At 41.2% G+C, this 24,879-nt stretch overlaps 1 protein-coding gene across 3 annotated transcripts in view; it reads right to left on the bottom strand.

Moving 5' to 3' along the window:
* cadm3 (cell adhesion molecule 3) overlaps positions 1 to 24,879 on the bottom strand; it is a 123,660-nt gene that overhangs the window by 73,936 nt on the left and 24,845 nt on the right. For all 3 annotated transcript variants that reach the window (XM_085390433.1, XM_085390434.1, XM_085390435.1), the window contains one exon: positions 3,819 to 3,968. In XM_085390433.1, the coding sequence (XP_085246559.1) occupies positions 3,819 to 3,968 (150 nt within the window). The remainder of the gene's footprint in view (positions 1 to 3,818; positions 3,969 to 24,879) is intronic.

The raw sequence follows: 24,879 nt of genomic DNA, 5'->3' as shown, positions 1-24,879 counted from the left end.
AAATTGTTTGTTTCAAAAAGTCTGGCCCTTTGCAGTGAAAACTTCTCAGCCTGTAGCCATCTATACTCTCGCAATTCTCAACTCCATCTCTCAATTACTTGACTTCCACTGTTAAGCGTGTATTACTGCATATGGGAGGCTTTCTAGCACTCTCGTCTGGCTCGTTTGTAATTCCCCAACTATCCTATCACTCCTTCCATCTGTACCACTCTCTCCTTTTTTCACTCCCAAGTGCCAAGCCTGCTCTGTGATGCTGGACTACAGAAAATGGACAAACTACAAGAAAGTTTCAGAGATTTTTTTTTTTAATGTATTTGTCTTTAACCACCACTTTGGCAGTATTTTTTGTCATAATGTCAAATAAAGAAAAAGCAATTTTTTTTCTCACAATCATAGCCTATTAATGTCACTCCAACTAGCTGCTGGGCATGCTCCTTTTCACTCCTCATGATGTTTTGAGCCATGGGTTTGAGCACAGTCAACAGGCATGATTAGAGCCAAAAATCCATATTTAATGTCAGTCCTTATTTACAGTGTCATTTTTTTAACCCCACCAGCAGCACCTCTTTTTTTTTCCCTTTTCAAATGTGAGGTCTGTTGTGTGATATTTTTTTTTTTGACCACTGTATCATTGAGTGGGAAGTCTCTCTTTTCAAAATGTCAATAAAAGCCAGCCTGGCACAAAAGCTAGTTCGCCCATCAAGTTGCACAAAATGGGTTATTAAAAAACTGTGACAGATTTTCTTAAAAACAGTTTGAATTTTTCGCTAAGATGCACTTTAGCCCCCCAGAAGTTTGTTTATGTCGTCAGTTTTCATTTGTTGCACTAACTGAGCGCTTTTGGCACTGTGCAATATTAGAAAAATATGTTGCTTGCCATCTCGGTCTCCTAATGTCGTTGAGGCTTTTCTCGAACAAAGCACTTGACCCTGTTTATATGAAGTAATTATGGTGCCTCATTCAACAACATTGCAGCAGGAGACATCTTTATTGCACACCCATCCTCCAAAAATTCCATTCAAACAGAATTAATATTCTTCAGAAAATATATTGGAAGCATATACCTTTAAAAAAATCTAAATAGACTCTATTTACATCTAGTTATGATACTTCATGCATCCTTGATACATGAGATAGTGTGCAATATGCAAATGCAATCAAGACATATTCAAGAGGGAGTGAAATCCTATTGTTTAATTCACTTTTAGGGGTCATTTTAGTGAAGCAAGCTGCTGAAAAATCATAAGTGCAGCCATCTGTCCAAGGCATATCCATAATTTTTACGCCTTCCAATTGTTACTATAGCTGGGGTGGTTTTTTTTCAACATGCTAGGTTGTGACTTTGCCTGCAGTTGTCTTTTCTCAAATGTACAGCAGCCAGTCAGTTTCACAGCCATCCTCACTCTCTCTCCATCCGTTTGCTTTAGGTGAGGGAGCTGCCTGAGTAGAGCGAGCCGGAGGCAGGACACATGACGCCCACTCATTTGCTGTGAATTCACCAGAGAATTAACTGTGCTATTCTCACATGAGCACAATCAGACATCACATTGTACTACAGAGTGGGAAGGTTAAAGACCGTTTAATGTCTGTTCTCACGTACATCTCTGATGGGTAATACAGAGAAAAGTGCAGAACTGAACTTCTTGACATCACTCTGTGTTAGAAAGCATCATTAAAGTAGCCTTTACATGGGTTCCCTTGCAATAACACACATCACAGCTAAAGTGAAAATAGCCATTGTTTTTCCAAGTTTTTTGATCCTTTAACAGTTCAGGGGCTTAATGATCTGTGTGTGCGTGTGCGTGAGACAACTTGTGTATGTGTGTCTTCGTCTTTAAGCAATTACTTTGCTTGAGGGACAGAATGAGTAGCGCGAGGAAAAGCTGGAGCCACGATGACTACTCAAGCTCAAAACTAGTAATCTAAGCCTTGGAGCAACGTGGCGGATGACACTACTTCACCATTTATATCCTTATAGTTCACAAATACAATTCATTTGTGACACTAGCAGTTTGTGAGCAGTTGTTAGCTGTTAATTCTGTTTGCTTGTCTGCTATAGCGACAATCAGAAAGTGCACAAATTCTTCTTTTTTCCTTTTCTCAATTACACCTACTTGTGACACAAACAGGGGTGCACTGAGCTTTTAAACCCCATCCATTCATTTTCTTATCTCCTTATCCAGGTTTGGATAAGAAGCTAAGGATCCTCCTGTGGGGAGCTGGAGCCTATCCCAGCTGTCATTGGGTTAAAGGCAGGGTACAGCCAGGACATGAGCTTTAAAATGCTTCACCAAACTGTGACTTTTGTTTTAGGGTTGTGGTCTCACACTAAAACAAAATTTATGTCACAGCTGTGTAAGCCCTGTGCATTCCATCAGTCCCCATAACAAATCATCAAATAGGAATGGACTGGGGTGAGAAGTGGCCTCAAATAGTGTCCTGGATGTCTTACAGGAGTGGTTAATACAAGAAAGAAGAAAAAGAATACATACATATATATATTTAGTTTTATCTAAGGTGTTTTTTCATCTGACCCAGAAGTCTGACTCGATCTCAGTTTTACAGCCTTCTTTCTAACAATGATATTAAAAAATGGAAAACTGATACAGGATGTTGAAAGTTCACGTTTTTTTGTTTTGTTTTGTTTTTTTCAGATTGTACCTAGGAAGGGAACATTTTATGTGTTTTTGTTTTTTATATGTTATTATGCAATGGGTCTTTACTGGGCCAACATAGATATATATATGTGTGGCTGATGTACTAACATCAATTTGACACCCATGATCCCCATATAGTGTCCACTGGGGTAAGTCCAGGTGTCCAACATATGTTATTATCACAATATATTATTGCCAACCCCGTATCACAGAAAAATGTGTAATAGACATGCCGGTCCACCGTGTCCATTCCACACTTTGCTTCTTCTAAGTGTGAAATGGACACGCATGTAGAAGTTGCAGTAAGCTGGAGTACCAGCAGAGGGAGATGTTTTATTTTAAGCCAACAAGAATACGAGCGTTTAAACAGACATTTTTAGCACATTTACATGTATATACATATTAACCACCTAGCTTCATGATTTCTGGTGATTAAGGACCCTGAAACCTACTTCATACCTTCCTTGGTCACTGGCGACTTTTTGGCTTTAAATATATTATCTCCCCTTGCTGTTACGGCAACTTCTGCATGCCAAACGGCGTGTCTATTGCACGCTTTGCCATGATTTCAGGTTTGAATTGCACAAAAAGCTATGGATAAACTAATAGGTTGTTTAGTACTTTTTACATACTAATTTTCTCTAAATAACCATCAGTGCAAAAAATCTGCTGCCTTATGGGAGGGGAAAAAAACCGCTTCTTTTGGCTTCGACAGCTGGACAGGGGATGTTAACAGCCCTCAGCCTGAAAGTCATCTGTCAGGAAAAGCTGGCTAAAGCTAACACGGTGCAAGCTAAAGAGGCACTTAGAAACTAAACATCCTTCTGAGAGAACCTTGGCTTTTTTAAAAAGAGCACTGGATAGAAACCAGAGGCAGCAAGACTTTTATATGAAAGTATCTGAAATTCAGGTGTCAGGCTGAGACCAGATGCTGCAAGTGAGGTGACAAAAATCAAACCAAATAAGAACTGGTGACTATTTTGTGTCACATTTTGAGGATTAAGGTGCGCACTGAAATGTTGGTCTGCCCTTTGGTGTGACTTGAGCACAAGTGGTTTGAAAAGCACTGATCCAAAGCACATTTGGCAAAGTAAATTAGCAGAATTTGTACATATTCTGTAATTAGCTCCTAATGATACTCCATCCCTGACTTCCTCTCACCTCTCTTCTCTCCAAAGTACAGGGTCTGCTGTGCAGTGTTGGACCACTGCAGTGAGGAATTGTCGCTCTCTGCCACCCGACAGGTCAATGTCACCGTACCCCCCACGGGCACCGTCTCATCGGAGGTCATTGGCTGCAAGGGGTCGTCTTCTAGGTAACAGGAGAGAGGGAAGAAAAAAATCACGAGACTGAGTGATATAAATGCATCATAAGTCAGTGAGATGCAGTGCTCATATGAAAACACAGGCAAAAATAGTAGCACACACAAACACACAAATCAGATAAACCCACAAAGTGCATTACCTGCCTCGATCTCACTCTTTCTCTCTATCTCCCCCCGCCCATCTCTTTCTCTGCTTGTCAGATTATCTATATATCTCTATCTGTCTTTCTGAAAGCTCAGACACAATACGCACACACACCGACACACAGACAAGCTGTCAGAGGGACAAAAAAGTAGACAAATGGCTATCTACTTGTATGTCTGCGAGGCCAGTGTAAGAGCAATGAGTCAGTTGCAGCCCTGGCATCCAGGGACCATGCGACCTGAGGGACCAGCAAAGATGAAGCGACTACAGCAGACAGTGGCTCTCGACGGGTCAAAGCAACAACAAGAGTGCTGTCTCATACCTCTAATGGCATTCTAACTCTCCTTTGTCAATATCTGTGTCAGTTTTTAACTCCATGCATATGCATCGGCTGGTCCAGAGGAAGCTCAAACAGGACAGGCATTATGGAAATGAGCAGGTCAGAGGAAAAGGAGAATGAGAATATAAATGACCCGACATAATGAAGGGATTCTAAAGGCTGTAGCTGAAACTGGAACACCGCAAAAATCACTGAAGAGTGAACTGTCTGGGTGTATAACAGTATTCAAATTGGCTCAAATTATGGTATTTAACAGCGCTCCCTTGATAACGGGTGATGAGGCAAGCTAATTCTCCTCTGCATTCAATGAGGGTGACAAATTGTGAATCAGAACCAGAGATCTATACTAAAACATGGAGTCCCTCGTTACGGTAAGTAAAGCCTAACATGGTAGCTGCGGTTTCGTTTGTTTGCCACGTGAAGTTCCACATATCTCGGCCTCGTGTGCACCCTTCGCGCCCTCTCCTCTCCTACTATCTTCCAAATATGCCGGTGCTCACTCATTCAAATCTCAACCAAAAGGAAAATATGACATAATTGACAACAAGACCAAGCCAACGTGGGGGAACTTCTTATAAGAAAATATGCCTCAAAGCGGTCTCCTCACCCCTGAAAATACGGCGCATATAAATAGTTTAATTGGAACCAAATTGTCAAGCGGGAGACAGGTTTATATTCGGTGTGGAGCGTTATCGCATCCTTGCACCGGCGGTGGAATGGATTTTTTTTTTTTCTGCAGGAAGAACATCTGCTTAAGTGCGCTTCAGCGGAACTCCCATCAAGACACGCAAAGGAGGGGCACACAAAGAAAGGTTGCAGAAGAGGAGGAGAGCAAACTAACTGAATGTAGCATCAAAAACACACGTTTGCGGTACATGAGCCAAGAGCACCTGGGAGAAACTATAGGCATCTTTTTTTTTTTTCATTTTAAAACTGGCCAGCAAGTCCAGCATCACAGAAAACATCAGGCAAAAAAAAAAGGCTTCAGGTTTGCCTCTGGGCTATAAGGTTTCAGAGCGATAATAAAGGTACAGCTGCTCTTTGCCAGCGGGATTCAAAAGACACTCAGAGACTTCCAGAGCCCTTCATGTCAGGAAGTCGCTCACTTGCTCTCTCTCCTGTTTTACTGCAGCTCTGACCTTGTGGTTAGTTTATCTAAGCACCATGATGGCTGAGGGCTGAATGTGTGGTCAAGTGTACCACGGATTAGTGTCTCCTTTAATAGCATCTTGGGCTAATTCTTGTGGCTGATCGCACAAGCTCCTCCACTTGGCATGAACACTTTGGGTAAATTGGCTGTCCCACTGCACTACCCATCAAGCCAACCGCAATGAACGCTGACAAGTTAGCCAATCTTGCGTTGTCTAGCTGCCACAGAGTGCTGGCATTTTCTGATCAAGGACAACCTGAGTTTGAGGCTCAGTGTGACATTTGTGCTGGTAAAACAATATCAGTAGCCAATTAGTGACTTTTCAGCGAGGAGACATGCTTTTAAAGTGGACATATTTTAAGGATCCTTTACATAATGTTGAATATTTATCACCAGAAAAAACCCAGAAATGTTGCTTTTTATCAGTGGAACACTAAATGCCAGTGTTAAGGTTCGTTCGATTTAGGGAAGAGAAGAAAGCAAGCCCAAGCCGAAGTAGGTTTCAAAAAATAGTGACCTTTATTACACACTTTGCGCAGTCAGTGTGGGAAGACAATTTGCAATCCAATCCTTCGTCAACTGAACCATCCCGACTCCTTATATTGCCATTATGACATCACAGTTGGATCTTTACTGGAAATGATAACAGTCTCCCCATAGTCCAAAGTTCTCCTTATACAAACATCAGATGATACTGTAGAGAAAAACAAGTGTGTGACATGTCATGTTGTGCAATTCTGTGAGCCTGTGTGTCCAACTAGAGAATGTCCTGACATGACCTCCCTGTGTAAATAAGTGTGTATGCGAACGTGCGTGTTTACATAACTCTGTATGTGCATGTTCTGATGTAGGCCTGCAAATGAATTAGAACAAGGTCCTGCTGGACCCTCCAGTTTGGACGGTGAATACAATGCTGTGGATACCATTTGAGACTTGATTACAATGATGATAATATGCATCCATTACTCTTTCCTCAGATTACCATAGATATAAAACAAAGATTATACTGTCATCAGATTCCACAATGGTAAATGATTAATCAATGATAACTGATTATGAGAATACAAAATAAAATATCTCCTGATCACACCAGACAAAGCTTTTCCTTTAGTCAAGGTAATATCAACCAGTTAATCATTTCATCAAATTTGTGTGGGAGTAAAGTTTTCAAAGCCATCACGTCACATTTTTTGCATAAATTACACTTTATCTCCCAGATGTTTCTCCAAACTTCAATCTGAAATAAAAACTCAAAAGCGCAACAATTAAATGTCTCAAGGTTTCAAACTAAGCACGCCCCTGTAATAAAGAACGACCCAGAGCCAAGGAGGTTAACTTCCAGAAAGGTAGCGGCCTTTGTTATTATACCTGTTTGTTTGTCTCGTGGTTATTTGTCATATATCGGTCTTTTATTTTCATTTAAAATTATTGATCTGGGGTGCCGGTTTGTTAAAGGTTAGAGAAGTGAAAGGGTCTGAGGAAGATTGCAGATTCGATCCATGAACTGGCATGGTAAATGTGAAAGCTGCACTTGTAGCTCGTTCATTAACACTGCTGGAGTGTCTTGGAGCAAAACATAATTTTCAGCTACTCCAGTACGCCCAATACATCAGGCTCCGGTTGTTGTTAGCTACAAAAACATTGTGTGTAAATTAATGAAAGCTAACAAATAAAGGTTAATCTCACTCTTATGGACCATAAGGCCTAAAATGCTTTAATCATGATTAACAGGCATTCTACATCTTAAATTTAAAGCTCCACTAATGTATACAAATTATTTGAATTGTACAGTATACGAGCATGCTGACGTTTTTAGCACAGTTGGTCAAATATTAATCAAAGAAAAGTTTGGCTTAATTAAGTTGAAGGACCATGTGTGTAGAATTTAACTGCAAGAGCATAATTTATCAATCTTTTAGCAATATCTCAAATCGACTTAAACCGTTATTATATGGTCAGAGGGGTGCGGTTAGAAGCAGTGGGTATTAAGATGGATGCTAGAGATATTACAGTATTTGAAATGAGTTATTAAAAAGTTTGTGGTTAACATATTTTATGATACAGTCCAGTGTGGCGCACCCAAACCATCTGCTGTTTGAAACTGGTTCATACAAGTGCTAAAGAGTCACTCGCCACTAGAATCTGGCTCCAATAATCCTGGGATTCAGATACGGCTGTGCTTTTTACCTTTGAATCTCCTTAGCAGCAAAGTTAAAGGAGGGAAATGAAGTTCATCCAGAGTTTAAACTGTTAAGTCAGGTTAAACACTCAAGCTGCAAAAATAAAAGGAGAGACCTATCTATCCTTAGCAGACGTTAAGTTAAACTCTGTGGTTTGCTGCTCTTTCTTTCCCTCCTCACATCCACGCCTTCCCTCACCAAGCTTAGAGCCAGAGTAAGACACGGGTATTTAAAGCAACACAATTTACACTTTCCCTAGCCAGAAACAAGGTGAGAGAACGCAAGGGGAGAAGGCTGACTGGGATATCAAGTCAATGGAATGAGGGAGGGAGGAAGGAGGACACAGAGAGAAAGATGGATGGATAAGAGTATGCAGGGTGGGTGATAAAACGAGGTGGGAAACTGTGCGCGTGTGTGAAAAAAAATGAGAGGGAGGGGAAAGAAGGAGCTAGTGAGACAACAGAGGAAGTGAGAAGCGCTCGAGAGATCTCCAGTGACAAAAAAAGAAAAACAGAGAGAGAGAGGGAACAACCTGAAAGAATAATTCCACATTTTTTTAAACATATGGTTTATTTGTTTTCTGTCAGAGAGTTAGATGAGAAGATCGCTATCAATCTCATGTGTGTGCATTACATATAGAGCTGCACTGCAAACTTGTTCAGTTTATCCAAAGAGAGACAATATACCAACTAAAACCTCTCTTCTGTTACAGTTAGCTGCATTTCATATCACATTTAATTACGTTTTGGGCGGTTTATTGTGAAAATGTATTCATGCGCACTGAGTTTGGATATCATTTTCAGCTTGTGGTTAACTTCAAAAATTCAAAGTCAATCTGTGAAGATGTCTAGACAGAAGGTACTTATTCAGTCAAACACAAATTGTTCACACAGTGCTGAAGAAGAGTGTTGCCATAATGTTTTGAATGTTGACAATGAACCGTACTCCCCAGGCTTTACGTTAGAATGAAATTAAGCAAACGTGTTTTTTCTTTGCCTTTACAAACTTCTGCAAACAAGCAGCTTTAATGATAAAATACAATACTGTGAGGCTTAAGTTCATCCTGTATGGCCCAATGTTAGCCTGGTATCTATGTATTTAAGCTAAACTACATAAATATGTATGAATAAGAACAGGTGAAACTAGTTTAACCAGGTCCTGACTTCAGCTCGGTACCACACACAGACTCACACACACACACACACTGGATTAATTTTAGTCACCTTATTTCACTCTCTGGAAGTGTGTTTCCCAAAAAGTTTGAACTACTGCCTTAATAAGAAAAAAAGTTCCCTCTTTATTCCTCCAATTTCTCTCCTTACAAAGAACAGACAGTGAAAAATTCAAACCACCTTGCACATCTCCATGTTCACCCTCTTTTTCCTTCTTACTCCATCTGTCTCCCTCTAGCTTCTCCCCCCTCCTTCTCTCCATCTGCCCTGATGTCCTCCCTGCTTTCCTATCGTGCCCCCTCACCTCCTCGCCCTTCTGTCAAGCCTCCTTCCCCTCCTCCTCTATTACTGATCAACTCGCTTAATTCTCCCCATCCTTAATTCCTTGTTTTCCTCAGTTTTTTGGTCCCCCAGGGTGGATTTACGATGTTGTTGCTAATTAACTCAGGTTAATAAACTTTATTTACTGTTAAACAACTGTGTGCGGGTGTGTGCGTATGCATGTGAGAGTACCTTCACATGTAGGTCTGGTCTAAGTGCGCATTTGTGTTTATGTGATAAGATTTTTATCCTCATATTTGCGCACGTGTGGTTTATATTTGTAAGCAGAGCGTATTTGTTGCTTTGCAGGGAGGTAATTATCTGACTGTGTCTCAGTATGTGCACGTCTGCGCGTGTGTGTGCGAGCCCCGAGAATCTTATTATCGAAGATGTTTGCATGCTAGTGCGTGTTAGCGCTCAAGCACACAGTGGTATTTGGGGTTTTTTTTTGTGGCTAGGAATATATCTGTTTGTGCACAAATACGTGGGAAGAAGCATGTGTATCTGTGTGATTTATGAGATGCTTTTTATCTCCATGTGGTTGAGGCGAAGTGCATGTGCACGTTACCCTGTGCATTCCTGTGCGTGTATCCATATTCCACTGCAGCTGCACTGAGTCCAAGGCTATGGTGTGTGACAGACACAGTCATGTGTCATGGTGCCACTGATGCTGTACACATTTGATGGGAAACTCAGCCAACAATGTGCGGGTTGATACAGCGTGGTATGATACAGGCCATTACACACACACAGAGGCATCCACTTGCGCAGACTACAAGAAAGCTGACCCTCCCCCCAAACACACACACAAACAGCCCTCCTCCATACAGACACACCCTCATGTACTCACCACTCACCCCCAAAACTGTACACAGGGGCATACACACACAAAAAAGAGTTACACATCTCTCAGGCACACACATCAGACACGAGGACATTAATGGATAAAAATGTGCTTAATAAAGAAATGCAGCATTAGATACAGCTGGACTCCAGAAGGGGAACATGCGAAAAACACATGCATGCACGCTCTTTCCCCATAATGCACAGAGGACACATTCAGAAAGACATACACACAAACATACACCCACCCTGACAGATACGGAGCAGCCTCCCCCACACCATCCATCTATGCCCAGCTGTCCCAACTACCACCCCCATCCCCCTGGGTAAGTGTGTGCATATCCGGGACTGTAAATATGTGTGTGTGGGTGTGTGTGCCCTTCTGCCCACCTCTACCATCCACAAGTTTACTCCTCCCCAACTATTGCACCCCTCACTCCACCCTTTAACTCTCCACCATTACCGTCCGGCTGTTACGACTCACAAGATGCAGATTGAATCTATTTTCTTTCTTAATTCCTGGTGAATTAAGAAAAATCTGCAAATCATAACAATTTTGTTTTTTTTAAAAGAAGCAGACCCCCCATTCATGTCTGACTTATGAAATGCAGATCGTTTGGAGCAAAAAGGCTCTTTACAGCTTTGCAGTCTTTAACAGAACAGCGATTGTTGCAATCCTCATTCTGGTGCCACATTATTTGGGACCGTGAACAAATTACTTAAAATCGTCAAGGGATGTAGATGAGTGTGGAAGTAAAGGGGGGGAGTGCTGGGTGGGACTGGATGTTGGGATTTAAGGACCCCCTATCTGCCACCTTAGGACAAACAACCTCCTTAGCCCTTAGTTTTTACCCCAGCCCGCCTTTTTTCTTAATCAGTCCTACTTGTGGGGGATTCTCTGAGCCCACAAAAGGCCCCACCACCTCCCATAAAGTACCCCTCCACTACCCTGCCAACCCACCCTCCCTATGTTCCCTGTCAAACATAGTTAGCTCAGAAATCGGGCAATCCCCTCCTTACCCGCATCCTCCACGAGCTAGATCCCCCCCATTCACACGCACTCACACACCACCACCATCATAGCCCAGCAGTGTCTGCAGCAGTAGTCAGGCGCCAAGCCGGCCGCCCCACCCTGCCACTGAAACAGCACTATGAGAATGAAAAGGGAGCGCAAGCAGGGAGAGAGGGAGGAAGGGGGGATTCATTTTGCAGAAAAGGGCTTCACTGCTGACAAAAGAAAAAGAATAATGATTTGCAAGGAAGAGAAAGACAGAGAGAGTTGGGATGGCGAGAGAGCAAGACAAAGATAGAGAAAAGCACAGGGGAAAAACAGGGAGAAAGCAAATGAAAGAGGGAAAGGGAGAGTGAGAGGTGAGCGAAGGACATGGCAGAAATAAGCATATATAGATTGATGAGAGCAATGAGGAGAGATGACAGGGTGACTTAGAAAGGGGGCAAAAAGACCGAAAGAGTGGGAAAAAAGAAACAATGAGAGCAAGATGGAGGGAAGTAGAGCAAAGACAAAAGAAAAATGAGAAAGCTCACATACAGTATGGATGAAAAAAATGAAGAGGTGCTGACATAAGTGGTGAGGTGGGGAGAAAGAGCAGCAATAAACGGAGATAACTGTTAATATAGGATAGGATATTTTCAAATGCGTGACCACAAGAATATTCACACTTCTTGTTATCATTCCTTGTCTCGCTACTGGTTTGAACTTATCTCTTTCTAAGGTCACTTTACTAGTGCTTAAATTTGTTTCATCCCTACAAAATCAGAGTGAAATAAAACTTCAGTAGTCTGAGGGAGTCAAATCAAGTGGGTATCTTCCAAAGCTATGGCCTTTTAAGCATTAAATTCCTTCTCCATGTTTCCTAGGATAGTATTCCTATGATGGGAGCAATATTTTTTGGTTGTCACCAAAGTGAGCAATTGCTTGAGTGTTGTAGACCCAAAGAAGTCTCACACTCTCTGAATGTCACTAGTTTTACAGATATTTTAACAGGTCATAAATTTGCACCGGTTCAGCTAAGATTAGGTTCAGCACAGGAAAGTTCTGTACCCTATGATTTAAAAAAAACAAAACCCTACGCTTAACATCCAGATTATCAGATATTAACCGTACCCATCATCTTTCCCTTTAGGCACCTTACAATTTTAGTTGCCTAAACCCATCTGCACTTTAATCACTTATTTGAATGTTTCTCATCCTCCATCATCATACTTGGAATGCACAGCTGTCTGTGAAAGAAAGTGCATCATTTTCTGTCCTTCTCTTTGTATAAAAAATGTACAGGCATAAAAAACTGTGGCTAGCTTTGAGTAAAAGCTGTTCATTTCCTGCAGCTCTGTGAGCCACACAGATTTGTGGTTGGGCTCAGCCAGCAACATCAAACTGTAAGGCTGAAGAAACCAACCTCAGAATGTAAACACTTCATACTAAATTAAAATGGTGAAAGCACAATTTGACCCCATTTTTTTGATGCAGTGGAGTAAAACTGAGTATTGCTTCAGAACCAGTATGCCTACTGTACATACAGATAAAATGTGCGACTTGAATCTGAACCTATACTTTAATGGCATATATGCTTTATTGAGTTGCTAATCAGGCTGAAACCCATTATTCAGCTGCTGTTTGTTACATCATAATTACCTCTATAATTATCTCTGCAGAGTTTCAATACAGCTTTGTCAGCTAAGCTTCTTTAAAAATAAATCGGACACAGTCGGGTTGGGAAGACAGAGGAAGACAGATGCTTTAGATTTTAAAGAGAGAAGCCCTGTCCTGAACCAGTACACCCACGATTTAAAAAAAAATCCTCCACCACAAATCATCGCATGATATCAAAAATGGCAACCAAGCTTTATCTGTCCATCTGCACTTCCGCACACACACGCAGGAAGATAAAGAGAGTTAAATCTTTAATGCTTTGGCAAATGCACCGACTGCCCTTGCCAATAGGCCACTTAAAGAAATGAGTAGTCAATTACCAGAAGTCTGCCCTTTTGACTAAGATCACTGGACCTGCTATGGTGAGACTCAGAATCTGCTTTCTGTCTTTCTCTGTGCTCATCTCTCTGTGAAAGATGGGTGTTGTCTACCCATTTTTCAAAAACAGCAATAACAAGAAGTCTGGAAAAAATGTGTGTACTGTTCTGGAAAACAAAAGCGTGCCGCAATCAGATACTTGGACTGTTAGATAAGCAGGAGAAGGACACACACACACACACACACACACACACACACACACACACACTGGCTGTTCATTTAATATAATTTACGTTTGAGTGAAATTACACCTTGATGATGTCTTAATGATGTCTCTGTAATGATTCTGAACAAACTGATTAAAAACTCGCAAACTTTTTGTTTTTTGTTATGAATGACAGGTTTTGTTTGATGTAAGGCACAACAGCAGAACACAGCCTGCTGTATTAAGCAACGGTTAAACATTACAGTTTGTAATATTATGACAGAGTGTAGCCTCAAAGTATGTGAACAAACTTATTTGTTAAATTAAGTTTAAATTCCAAAATGTCTAAATCTTAATTTCTCAGAAGACGAGAGTGATGCTCCCACATTTTTGGCAACAGTGTCTTGACTTTCAGGTCATATTCTCTGGCTTCAGTCTGTGTCCAACATCAGTGCTTGACCCTTATAAATGCTCTTACAGCTGAAAAGTATTAAGTCCCTGCAGCCAGGCTTTTGTGGACAGCCTCTTAGAAGAACGGAGGCTGGCACAGCTGCCGATTAGTTTCCGTCCATCCATTTTCTTAGCCACTTATTCGAAAACCAAGGCGAATTTAGAATCCCCAATTAAATTTATATGCATATATTTAGACTGTGGGAGGCACTTACAGGCAAAGGAAGAACATGATACAAACCCTTCACAGGAAGGCATTGGAGACGACAGTGCAAGTTTAGATCCTAGATTAGTTTATGAGAAACATGAAAATGTACTCTGTATGGCACAGTACAGAAAGGCAAGTACAGTCAAGCAAAGTCACCACCTTCAAACTCAGCAAACTCACTCTTGTGCTCTCACATAGTCACACACACACCTATCCGCTCGTAAAACCTTCTGATAACAGGAGGGACTTACAGGACAGGGAAAAGAAGGATTGGGCTCTCGATGTCAATGGAAGGGCCAAGATTTAAAAAAGGGGAATTCAGTGAGGAGGGTGAAGGAAAAGACTCAGCAAGCAGTGATGGAGGGACAGAAGGAGGACAAGATCGAGGAAGAGGGGTGAGTCAGTGAGCCAAGGGTGACGAGGGAAGATATGCTTCAAATTAAATCATTTGGAACAAAAGAGGATTGTTGCCAAGCAACCCAGCCAGAACAGGGTTACCAGGGCAACAGAGATGACCCGAAGCTTGACCTAAGAAATGGAGTCGCCCTTGTCGTCCATCAGCATACACACATGGGCACACAAACACACACCTCCGCCTTGCTCTCCGTGCCTGTTGCTTTCAAGGTCCATCTGACAAACACAAACAGACAGAAGGTTTCTCCTGGAAAACGCAGAGCACAACCGAAATGTCAACCCGAGGTACAAACAAAGTGCAGTGCTTTCAATCAAGGCCAGTTTTAAAACTGAGTGGGGCCAGGGTTAGGCAGTTATGATGTTAGGCAAAATCAACAGCTAGTGAAGCACAACACAGAAATTGTCCAATGTCCAAGATGAATAGATGAATAGATAGATAGAATAGATGAACATTGCTGTATGTTTCACAGGGTTTTGGCAGCAATATCAATATACAAACACTATTTAGAGCTAATGGATGGCTCCCAGATTCCTGCTTAGTGAGGGAAACCGCATATAAAGGCTTATTTAAGGACCTATTAAGAAGTTTAATAGAAAGGAGAATTTAGTTTAAAATTATGGTGTTACTTGAAAAAAAAATGCTAACAAAATACTGCAAAGCAACAAAATCAAAGAAAATGCGGAAAAAATTACTTGAAACAACTATCTGCCAACAGAACAGGACAGTTTCACTTATCAAATAAGGTAAGTCTAAAAAAAAATCTTCAAACTCATACAATCAGGCTAAAAAAGTCAATTTGTTTAGTTACAAAGAAAAACATTGGGGAAAGGTTCTCAGAGAAAATTGCATATTGTGTTTAAAAAGCGCAATCCTTATTAAAATGATTATACTGGTACTTGAAATTGTATTGGCTTGGTTAAAGAAAGAAATTATTCTCAATGTTGTGATAAGTGGTGAATCATTATGAACAGGAATTGAGAAAGCTTTGGTTTCTCTTCAAAGGTCTTTTTTTAACATCGAGCAGAGCATCACTTCTGTTTTTGAAGAATACACCTAGAATACATCTGATATCACAAACTCATCAACTCTGCAGCCCATTGCACTCATGGTGTCACAGCTGTGTTACGCTGTTATGAAACGAAGTAGCAAATGCGTATTGAGGCTAACATGTTTAATTGCTATTTCACTAGCTGGGCCGATGTCCTCACTTTAGGTTTGACAGTGTTTTAGTAGGTAAAGGTGAATGCTTGGACATGAATTTAGCTGCGGTTTGGGGAAGGCCTCGAAGGGGATTCGCGACAGCTCCCGGGGGTGGCAGATCTCCATGTACTAAATAGGAGTAAAGAAGTTAAATAATTGAAAAGGTGAGGGAGTGAGGGTGGGGCACGTAAACGAGAATGAACAGCTTACAGAACTGAGGGAACCTATATAGATGAGAACCAGAAGGAGCATGTTTGGAGGCGCGGTCCCGCTCCTGAAATTCTGATACATAATCTCCAATACAGAGCTTCCTTTGACAACGACTTGGGATGCAAAACTACTTTTGTGCACTTCATGCTCATGATTAAGCAGTAATAACTGTAAATTATAAGAAGACCATTTTGGCTATTTATCAAAGTCAGTGGCTGAGATGATAAACACATTACTGCTGTTATTTTCTGTCCTGTGTTTTGTTCATTGGAACATGTGATTGCTGTGTTGTGGTATAAGAATGACAACTGAATATTGAATTCCACTGGATCATTATGTGCTCTTATTACACAGAGGTGTATTATGTATAAGAAATGAAAGGGATTGAGTCGTTGAAATAATAAATCCCGCCTTTGACAAAGTAATATCCTACTTATCAGTGCTGAACAGTGCACAAGATTTTTAAGGCTGATTGACCAATTTCATAACCATATATCATCCTGTACAGGGAGTGCAGAATTATTAGGCAAGTTGTATTTTTGAGGAATAATTTTATTATTGAACAACAACCATGTTCTCAATGAAACCAAAAAACTCATTAATATCAAAGCTGAATGTTTTTGGAAGTAGTTTTTAGTTTGTTTTTAGTTTTAGCTATTTTAGGGGGATATCTGTGTGTGCAGGTGACTATTACTGTACATAATTATTAGGCAACTTAACAAAAAACAAATATATACCCATTTCAATTATTTATTTTTACCAGTGAAACCAATATAACATCTCCACATTCACAAATATACATTTCTGACATTCAAAAACAAAACAAAAACAAATCAGCGACCAATATAGCCACCTTTCTTTGCAAGGACACTCAAAAGCCTGCCATCCATGGATTCTGTCAGTGTTTTGATCTGTTCACCATCAACATTGCGTGCAGCAGCAACCACAGCCTCCCAGACACTGTTCAGAGAGGTGTACTGTTTTCCCTCCTTGTAAATCTCACATTTGATGATGGACCACAGGTTCTCAATGGGGTTCAGATTAGGTGAAAAAGGTGGCCATGTCATTAGTTTTTCTTCTTTTATACCCTTTCTTGCCAGCCACGCTGTGGAGTACTTGGACGCGTGTGATGGAGCATTGTCCTGCATGAAAATCATGTTTTTCTTGAAGGATGCAGACTTCTTCCTGTACCACTGCTTGAAGAAGGTGTCTTCCAGAAACTGGCAGTAGGACTGGGAGTTGAGCTTGACTCCATCCTCAACCCGAAAAGGCCCCACAAGCTCATCTTTGATGATACCAGCCCAAACCAGTACTCCACCTCCACCTTGCTGGCGTCTGAGTCGGACTGGAGCTCTCTGCCCTTTACCAATCCAGCCACGGGCCCATCCATCTGGCCCATCAAGACTCACTCTCATTTCATCAGTCCATAAAACCTTAGAAGAATCAGTCTTGAGATATTTCTTGGCCCAGTCTTGACGTTTCAGCTTGTGTGTCTTGTTCAGTGGTGGTCGTCTTTCAGCCTTTCTTACCTTGGCCATGTCTCTGAGTATTGCACACCTTGTGCTTTTGGGCACTCCAGTGATGTTGCAGCTCTGAAATATGGCCAAACTGGTGGCAAGTGGCATCTTGGCAGCTGCACGCTTGACTTTTCTCAGTTCATGGGCAGTTATTTTGCACCTTGGTTTTTCCACACGCTTCTTGCGACCCTGTTGACTATTTTGAATGAAACGCTTGATTGTTCGATGATCACGCTTCATAAGCTTTGCAATTTTGAGACTGCTGCATCCCTCTGCAAGATATCTCACTATTTTTGACTTTTCTGAGCCTGTCAAGTCCTTCTTTTGACCCATTTTGCCAAAGGAAAGGACGTTGCCTAATAATTATGCACACCTGATATAGGGTGTTGATGTCATTAGACCACACCCCTTCTCATTACAGAGATGCACATCACCTAATATGCTTAATTGGTAGTAGGCTTTCGAGCCTATACAGCTTGGAGTAAGACAACATGCATGAAGAGGATGATGTGGACAAAATACTCATTTGCCTAATAATTCTGCACTCCCTGTATTTATTGGGATATGTGCTTGATGAAAAGTGTTTTGGGCTGTTTTATTATGACACTAGAGTTCCTCATGACTGGAAGAGTTTAGGGCTGAAAAATAAACGTGCGTTGACTTGGCTATTTGATGGACAAACTATATGTAATTGTGACACTGATGCTAGACTACATCAACCACAGCAGAGGATTTCTACCCTGAAATTCAATGTTATTTTATTTGTTTGCTTCTTTACAAAAAAAAAAAAAAATCATGTATGAATAGCATGGAAATCATTTGAGAAAAAATTCGGACAAAAAGACGAAGCGTTAAGCTGTCAGTACGCTTCACACAAAGTAAACATTGTGCAGCGTATAAAACATTCTCATCCAAACCTCTTTGACATTGGAAATGGTTTGTTTCCCCAGCGTCATTCAGAAAAAGTATAGCCTAAACATTTTTACCTTTACACATGGTTGCACATTGGTTACAATGTACAAACCACTTTGTTTCAGCCTTCAACATAGTATTTACAAGAGCAGCCTTTATAGTTTCAATCATCCCCCCTTCCAGTACAGACATGATCAAAAATCCACTGAAATTACTTTAGGAAACAGCCTAGTATGGTTTAACACTTCTGTTTTCTTAAATGCACAATTAAAAAAATTATTAGAAACCTGTTCGGATACACTCGTACTACAAATCGTGATACTTGCAGATGCTACTGAAGTTTCTCTGGTATCATGTCAACTCTCCTGTCTGGCTGCTTCCACTTGAAATCACAAATAAACGTGTTCTCTCGTCTCGTCATGTGATTGTTGCTGAAGTACATGAGAATGGGTGTTCGGGCTGGGTGTTTTTTTGTTTCGTTTCAGGCAGACCTTCTTCCTTTCTTCTTTCCACTCCTCTCTTCTCTGACTGCTCAGCAACATGACATGAAAGGACGAAGTGTTTTTGCAAGCGTGCTGATGATGGGGGGGAGTGTATGGGAGTGCGTGCACGATTGAGCGTCTCCCTTGAAATAGCACAGAGAGACAAAGCAGGGTTGAGAGAAGCAGAAATGTTAATGTGGACCAAAGTTTGCAGTCTGTGTAATGTGTATGAGTCTTTGTATTTCATGCAAGGCCTGTCTTCTCTTCGCTGAAAGTATGTGTTTGCAGGTGTACAAGAACTCTTTCTGCTTCGCTATCCCGACATGTTTCTTGTCTCGAGGGACCACTTTGAGAATATGTCTTCGTTGCTGTGTGTGTGTCTCTGTGTGTGTGCGTGTGTGTGTTTGTGTATGAGAGAGAGTGAGAGGAACCATGATCAACGCTCCTCTTCCCCATCATGTCTACTGGAATGCGTGTATGCCTTGTAACAACAAACCTCAACTAACGAACGCAACCCCCACGGTTTGTCACTCCCAATGAAGATAATGGAGATCAATGAAAAAGCAAGACGAGGGATGAAGAAGACAAAAAAGACGGGGAGAGCGGTGGCAGCTTCCAACAATGGCACCACAGACACAAACAGTGAAACAATAGAGCCTGGACAGTGGCGGTTTAATCTGCGTGTGCTATGAGTGGCGGGGTACCTCTACACATTGTCAGGGTGCCCCTTGCGGGGTAACTGACTAATTAGGGTCACTCCAAGTGGTCTTAACTGTAATGACTGCCTAGATTGGTAAATTGGCGCGGTCCTGTGACCATCTGGTGACGCCCTTGACAGAAAATATGAGGGCAGCACCTCACAGTATACGATGCAAATGTACACAGATGCACACGCGGCTGAAATGTTCTCTGATTTTTTTTTATTCAATATCAAAAAATGCAAATTCAAATCATAATATACACTCTCATTTATTCTGATTGATGTATTTCTACTGAATTGCATTACACTGAAATTAAATTATCACTTAGCTGGAGACCTTGTGGGATTTTTATCAACAACCCCTGGACCGTAATCATTTTACAAATGCGAGCAAGGCAGCATACAGCGCACACCTACACACTATAAATACATGCCACACAGAGGGCACTAGAAGATGGTGTTATTACAGTAAATATAGCAAATAGGTGGGTAAAGAATCAGGACAAGGCACTACTTATGCAACCAATAATCTTTTATGTATTAAAAAAAAACGTTTTATTCCTTTAATGTCTCAGTGTAACTGACATCCGTTTGACAGTACTTACCATAATGTATTCAAACTGAATTCATCTTTGCACAGCATTTCCATGTAAATTTTATTCTTGTTCTTCAAGGTAAAAAAGGCTCAGAGAGAACACTTAAAGCACCACAGATCACTAAAAGACTTTTCTAGACAATAAAACTCTTACCATCTCCTTAAGATCAATTAACCCATTACACTGATCCCATGGTAGGTTGAGGGCTCAATTATACTTGTTGGTAGAACAGAATAATCAAACTATAAACCCAAAACAAAATCATTTTAAAAAAAATCAGTAGTCTCTCTTTGTGCACATACAGTAGAGAGGAACCATCACTTTAAGCAACAGCCTAACTATCTGACACAACATATAATAAGGTAAATACTGGCTAGATCTATCATCCTGTCCCTAATGGGTGCTATAAATTTATATTATCAAGTTATATGTCAAGCTAAAAACCTGGAAAAACACCCAACACCCCCTGGTACATCGTCGTGCATGCAAGCACAGGTGGCATGATGGATGTACAGTAGACTGTGCAGATGTGTGTGCTCTGCACCAATCAGTGTCATTTAAAAGGACCACATCAACAAATCTGCAACTGCCAGAAACTATGAAACAAATGTTGGAAATTTACCACTATGGATTTCATATTCATCCACTTCTTGCACTGCTATCGAGTTCAGGGATGCAGGGCGGCCGGAGCCTGTCCCAGCTGTCGTGGGGTGGGGTACATCCAGTCTATCACAGAGGTAGTTCCCAAGACACAGGGTATAATACAACATTAGCAAAGGTTGGCTGAAAGGTGGGGCGTGTTCTGCTGGTGGAGACTGCCACTGTCATGGTCCTGGGTCGAGCGACCCAGTGTTTGAGTTTTATGTATCTTTTGTATTTATTTGTGCCTTAGCTTAGTTCACCTAGTTAATTTCTAGATTGCTGTTTAGTCTTGTTGTCTCCCCCTGTACTAAGTCTCCCTGGTTCATGCGTCATGTCTGCGTGGTTATGTTTAGTTCATGTCATGTCTAATCTCCATGTTTCCTGTTTTACTTTGAAAGTCTGTATTCAATGTCAGTGTATTTAGTTTCACCTCTCTTGTCCTGTCGTTAGGTTCATGTGTGTCAGCTGTGCTCCCATGTGTGGCCACTTCCCCTGATCATCCCTCATGTGTATTTAGTCTCTGTGTTTCATGTAGTCTGTGTCGCGTCGTCTGTGTTCCCACCCTCCATGTTGTCACAGCCAGTCTTAGTATTCATAGTTATGGTTTCCTGTGTCTTCATAGTTTTTCCTAGTTTTACTTTCCCAGTTTAGTCATAGTTTAGTTTGTCACTGCGTTTCTGCCTTGTCACCAGCCACAATAAAGGCTCGCTTTCAGTTAAGTTTACTCCAGTCTACTCTCGTGTGTTCGCACCTGGGTCCACCACACACACCACCGCACGGTCTGCCTCCTCAGATCGTGACAGCCACGTGCCACTGGGATTTGTACTTGTCATATGTCAAAGTCACATCCCTATAAATGCCACGGTATGACTTCCCGCCAAAACACTGTAATAAAATGAGAAATCTCATTCAGTTTGCCAGTCAGTGGTTTCAATGTTGTCGTGGTTGTCTTAACTGTTTTCACACACCCTACTTGGCTCTTTCCTGAGAGAGTAAAATCTCACAAACTGGTATTTCAAAACAGAAGTAATCCAAGTTAAGCAGTCTGCATGTCTAGAAAATAGTTTCTAGTAAGAATCTATTCTCTTTTTTTTGTTGGATAATCTGACATTTTTCACACTGTACAAAAAAACATTAACATCCAATCCACAGGCTTGCACACTACATTTAATTCCCCCGGCAAAGCTACTGTACAGCAGCACATTACTATGATATACTTGCGCTCTCCATTCATACACTCAGTCCTGAATCTGAATCTTATTTAATGTCACGAGCCACATTTGCCTGGAGTGGAGCCCTACAAGCTCAGCTCTGAGAGGAAAGGACTGAAGTCATCTTTCTTTTCCTGCCGTCTCACTCTGTTTCAGCTTTCTCTGTCTCGCTTGCTCTGCCTCTGTATCTCTCCATCTCTCTCTCTGCTGTGATCACACCCACCCCCCTCTCTCTCTCTTCCTCTGTCTCCCTCTATCTCTGTTTCTCTACCTCTCTCTTTCCCTCTGCAGTCAGTGAATTCCCCCGGGTTCGACAGCAGGAGACTATTACACTCACAGACGGATTCTCTCTCCTCCAATTTCTCTCTGTCCTCTTCCTCCCAGCTCTGCCTCTCTTTCATCATTTCTCTCTTCCTCTCCTTCTCTGTCTCCTCTGTTCCTCCTGTGCTCTAAAGCCTCTATCCCCTTATTCATTCTCTCCATCAGCATGAATGTGTGTTTTTGTGCATGCACAGGTCTTCCCACCCTCCCTCCTCTTAGTCTTCTTTCCCTCTTCATCCTTCCCTTCCTCTTTCTTCAGTCAATATAATTGGCATCGCAGGAGTGCTCCCTGCAGAGTATGCTAAAACAGCAAGCACAAAAACAGAGGGAGAGCAAGAGAAGGAGGCAGAAAGGGAAAGACATAAGGATAAAGGCAAAAAGACAGAGAGAAAGCAATAGGAGAGGACAGAAAAGCAGAGAGCCTGAAAAGAGGGAAGAAGATATGATGAAAACGGGACTTAAAAGTGATGAGAGGGGAGGAGATATAAACATAGAGAACGGAGGGGAAAATGACATATAAAAACACAAGGAGGCAAAAAGAAAACAATGGCAAGAAGATTTCTGAGAAAAACAAGAAAGGGTTGAAAGAAGGGAAAATGAGGAGAAAGGAGGTGGATAAACAAGAGAGGAAGTAAGATAAGACAAAGCAGATGAGGTAAAAGTAAAAAAAGAAAAAATCTGAGAAGCAACAAATAAAGCAGGAAGCGAAAGAGCTGCTGTGACAAAATAAAGAAGAGACAAAAAAAGAATCCTGAAATAAAATTACGGGGTGTTCAGAAAAAGGAAGTAAGACAATGTGGAAATAAGACAAACAAAAAGGAACGTGAAGACAGAATTAAGATGCAGATGTAAGACAAAGGCACCTGCAGAAAAGGAAATGAGGGAGAAAAATAAGGGAGAAAAGTCTCAACCACAGCAATCAGCAACCAGAGAAACCAGAACGCATCCATTCAATTCCATTCAAAACCCAGCCAGCCACTCAAGGCAAACTCAGCCATATATATCCTCCTGACTAGACACACAAGTACCAAACCACATTACACTGCAAGACAACCATCCTGAAATAGCCCAGACCTCAGCTGCAGCAACAGCAGCACTCTCTGCTCTCTCTGTCTCTACCTTTACAAGCTCTCTGCAGGTTTCACAAAGAATAATTTTTTTTTCTTTGAACTTATGGGTAATATTTCAAGGTAAATGACCACGTTTTATCAACGTAACTCACAGATTCCTTACAGGATTCAGGAAAGGAGAGCATCAGACTAATAAGAGCTTCTGCACTGGTCCCAATTAGCAGCACAATGTCAGCAACAGGAAATCTTCTTGGCAAAAAGCACATTCATCAAAACTTCAGGTGACCCATCCTGAAAAAGAGAGCTGACGAAGCTGTCCAGCCCCCCGACTATGTTCTCACTCAATTGGCAGAAACGCAGGTCAGGGCAGTGCAAAGTTTACTGCGAGTATAGTACTTATATTGCCAAAGACTTAAACATCACAAGACTTCTGGCTAATGAGTCTCACACTAATGAGCTAATGAATCTCCTGCTGACACTCAGACTTGCTGAAATGAAATGCTATATTGTGCAGTCTACAATGTAACACACATGTAGGGCTGCGACTAATTTTTGTTTTTGTTATTAATTCGTCATTCATTGTTTCATATATTAATTGATCACCTCAGTGGGGAATGTGTCAAAAGCTAAAACAAATGAGTATCGCAACATCAGAGAGGAGCCTTAAAGATGCTTAAACTGAATGAATGTCGCAAACTCAAATGTGTTGAATTCCCACTCCTCCTTTTCTCATTCTCTCTAATAATAAAGAAAACTGCACTTATGTGAACCTGCACCGCCGTGCCACTTGTGGAACAATCAAAATATGCTATGCACATCCTACTGTTCAGTCCAAAAACAGATTCATCCACACACTAAACCACTCCCCTTAAAAGATTTTTCCAGCTAAACAAACCATCACAAAGCAACCCTTACGTGGTCGTTCTGTGGCCCTTCGCTCGCCGCTCGACCTTTGAACGAAAGCATCTGCCAAATGGATGAATGTAAACACCAAGTAGCGTTTCACACGCTGTTATTTCAACGTATCTTATCACAATTTAACTATATGACAATTACGAAATTACAGAGAAACACTGCGGGTTATCTCAGCTTTACACTTTTATTCTGCTTTGCAGCTCACAACTTTATGGTTTTGGCTCAGGCCAGAAAATGTTATTTTCATTCCTTCATTTATTTATTTATTTATCTTTTAAAATTGGCTCTAGAAACTCACTGTAGCTACTCAGCAATAAAAAGCAAACAGACACATACTTTCCCCATTCAGGCTTTTCCCTCAGGAGTTGGTGGAGGCCAAAAATAGAGCTAAAAGGGGTAAATATTGGCCTAGCAGTCACCAGATGGCCAAACAAACACTAACTGAATGATAATGGTTGTTTATTTGCATATATAAGTAAGAGGATAATGTCAATCCATATTAAGTTATTGTTTTGGTTTAGTGTCTAGTTTAGCTTCATATACTTTACAAAGAAACAAAGTAACACCTTCATTTAAAAAAGAAGAATATGAAGAGGAGAAAAGAATATTGTTAGAAGAATACATGAGATTAATACTCTTAAAGAAAAAAGTGGACCAAATGCTGGACGAATAAATCCATGTATATATAAAAAACCTGACATATC

This window comes from Rhamphochromis longiceps, linkage group LG18 (genome assembly GCF_057381845.1).
Source record: "Rhamphochromis longiceps isolate RC_006_pf linkage group LG18, R_longiceps_female_GT1.1, whole genome shotgun sequence".
Classification (NCBI taxonomy): Eukaryota; Metazoa; Chordata; class Actinopteri; order Cichliformes; family Cichlidae; genus Rhamphochromis; species Rhamphochromis longiceps.
Note: the sequence above shows the minus strand (reverse complement) of the source record. Positions and strands in the feature narration are given on the sequence as shown.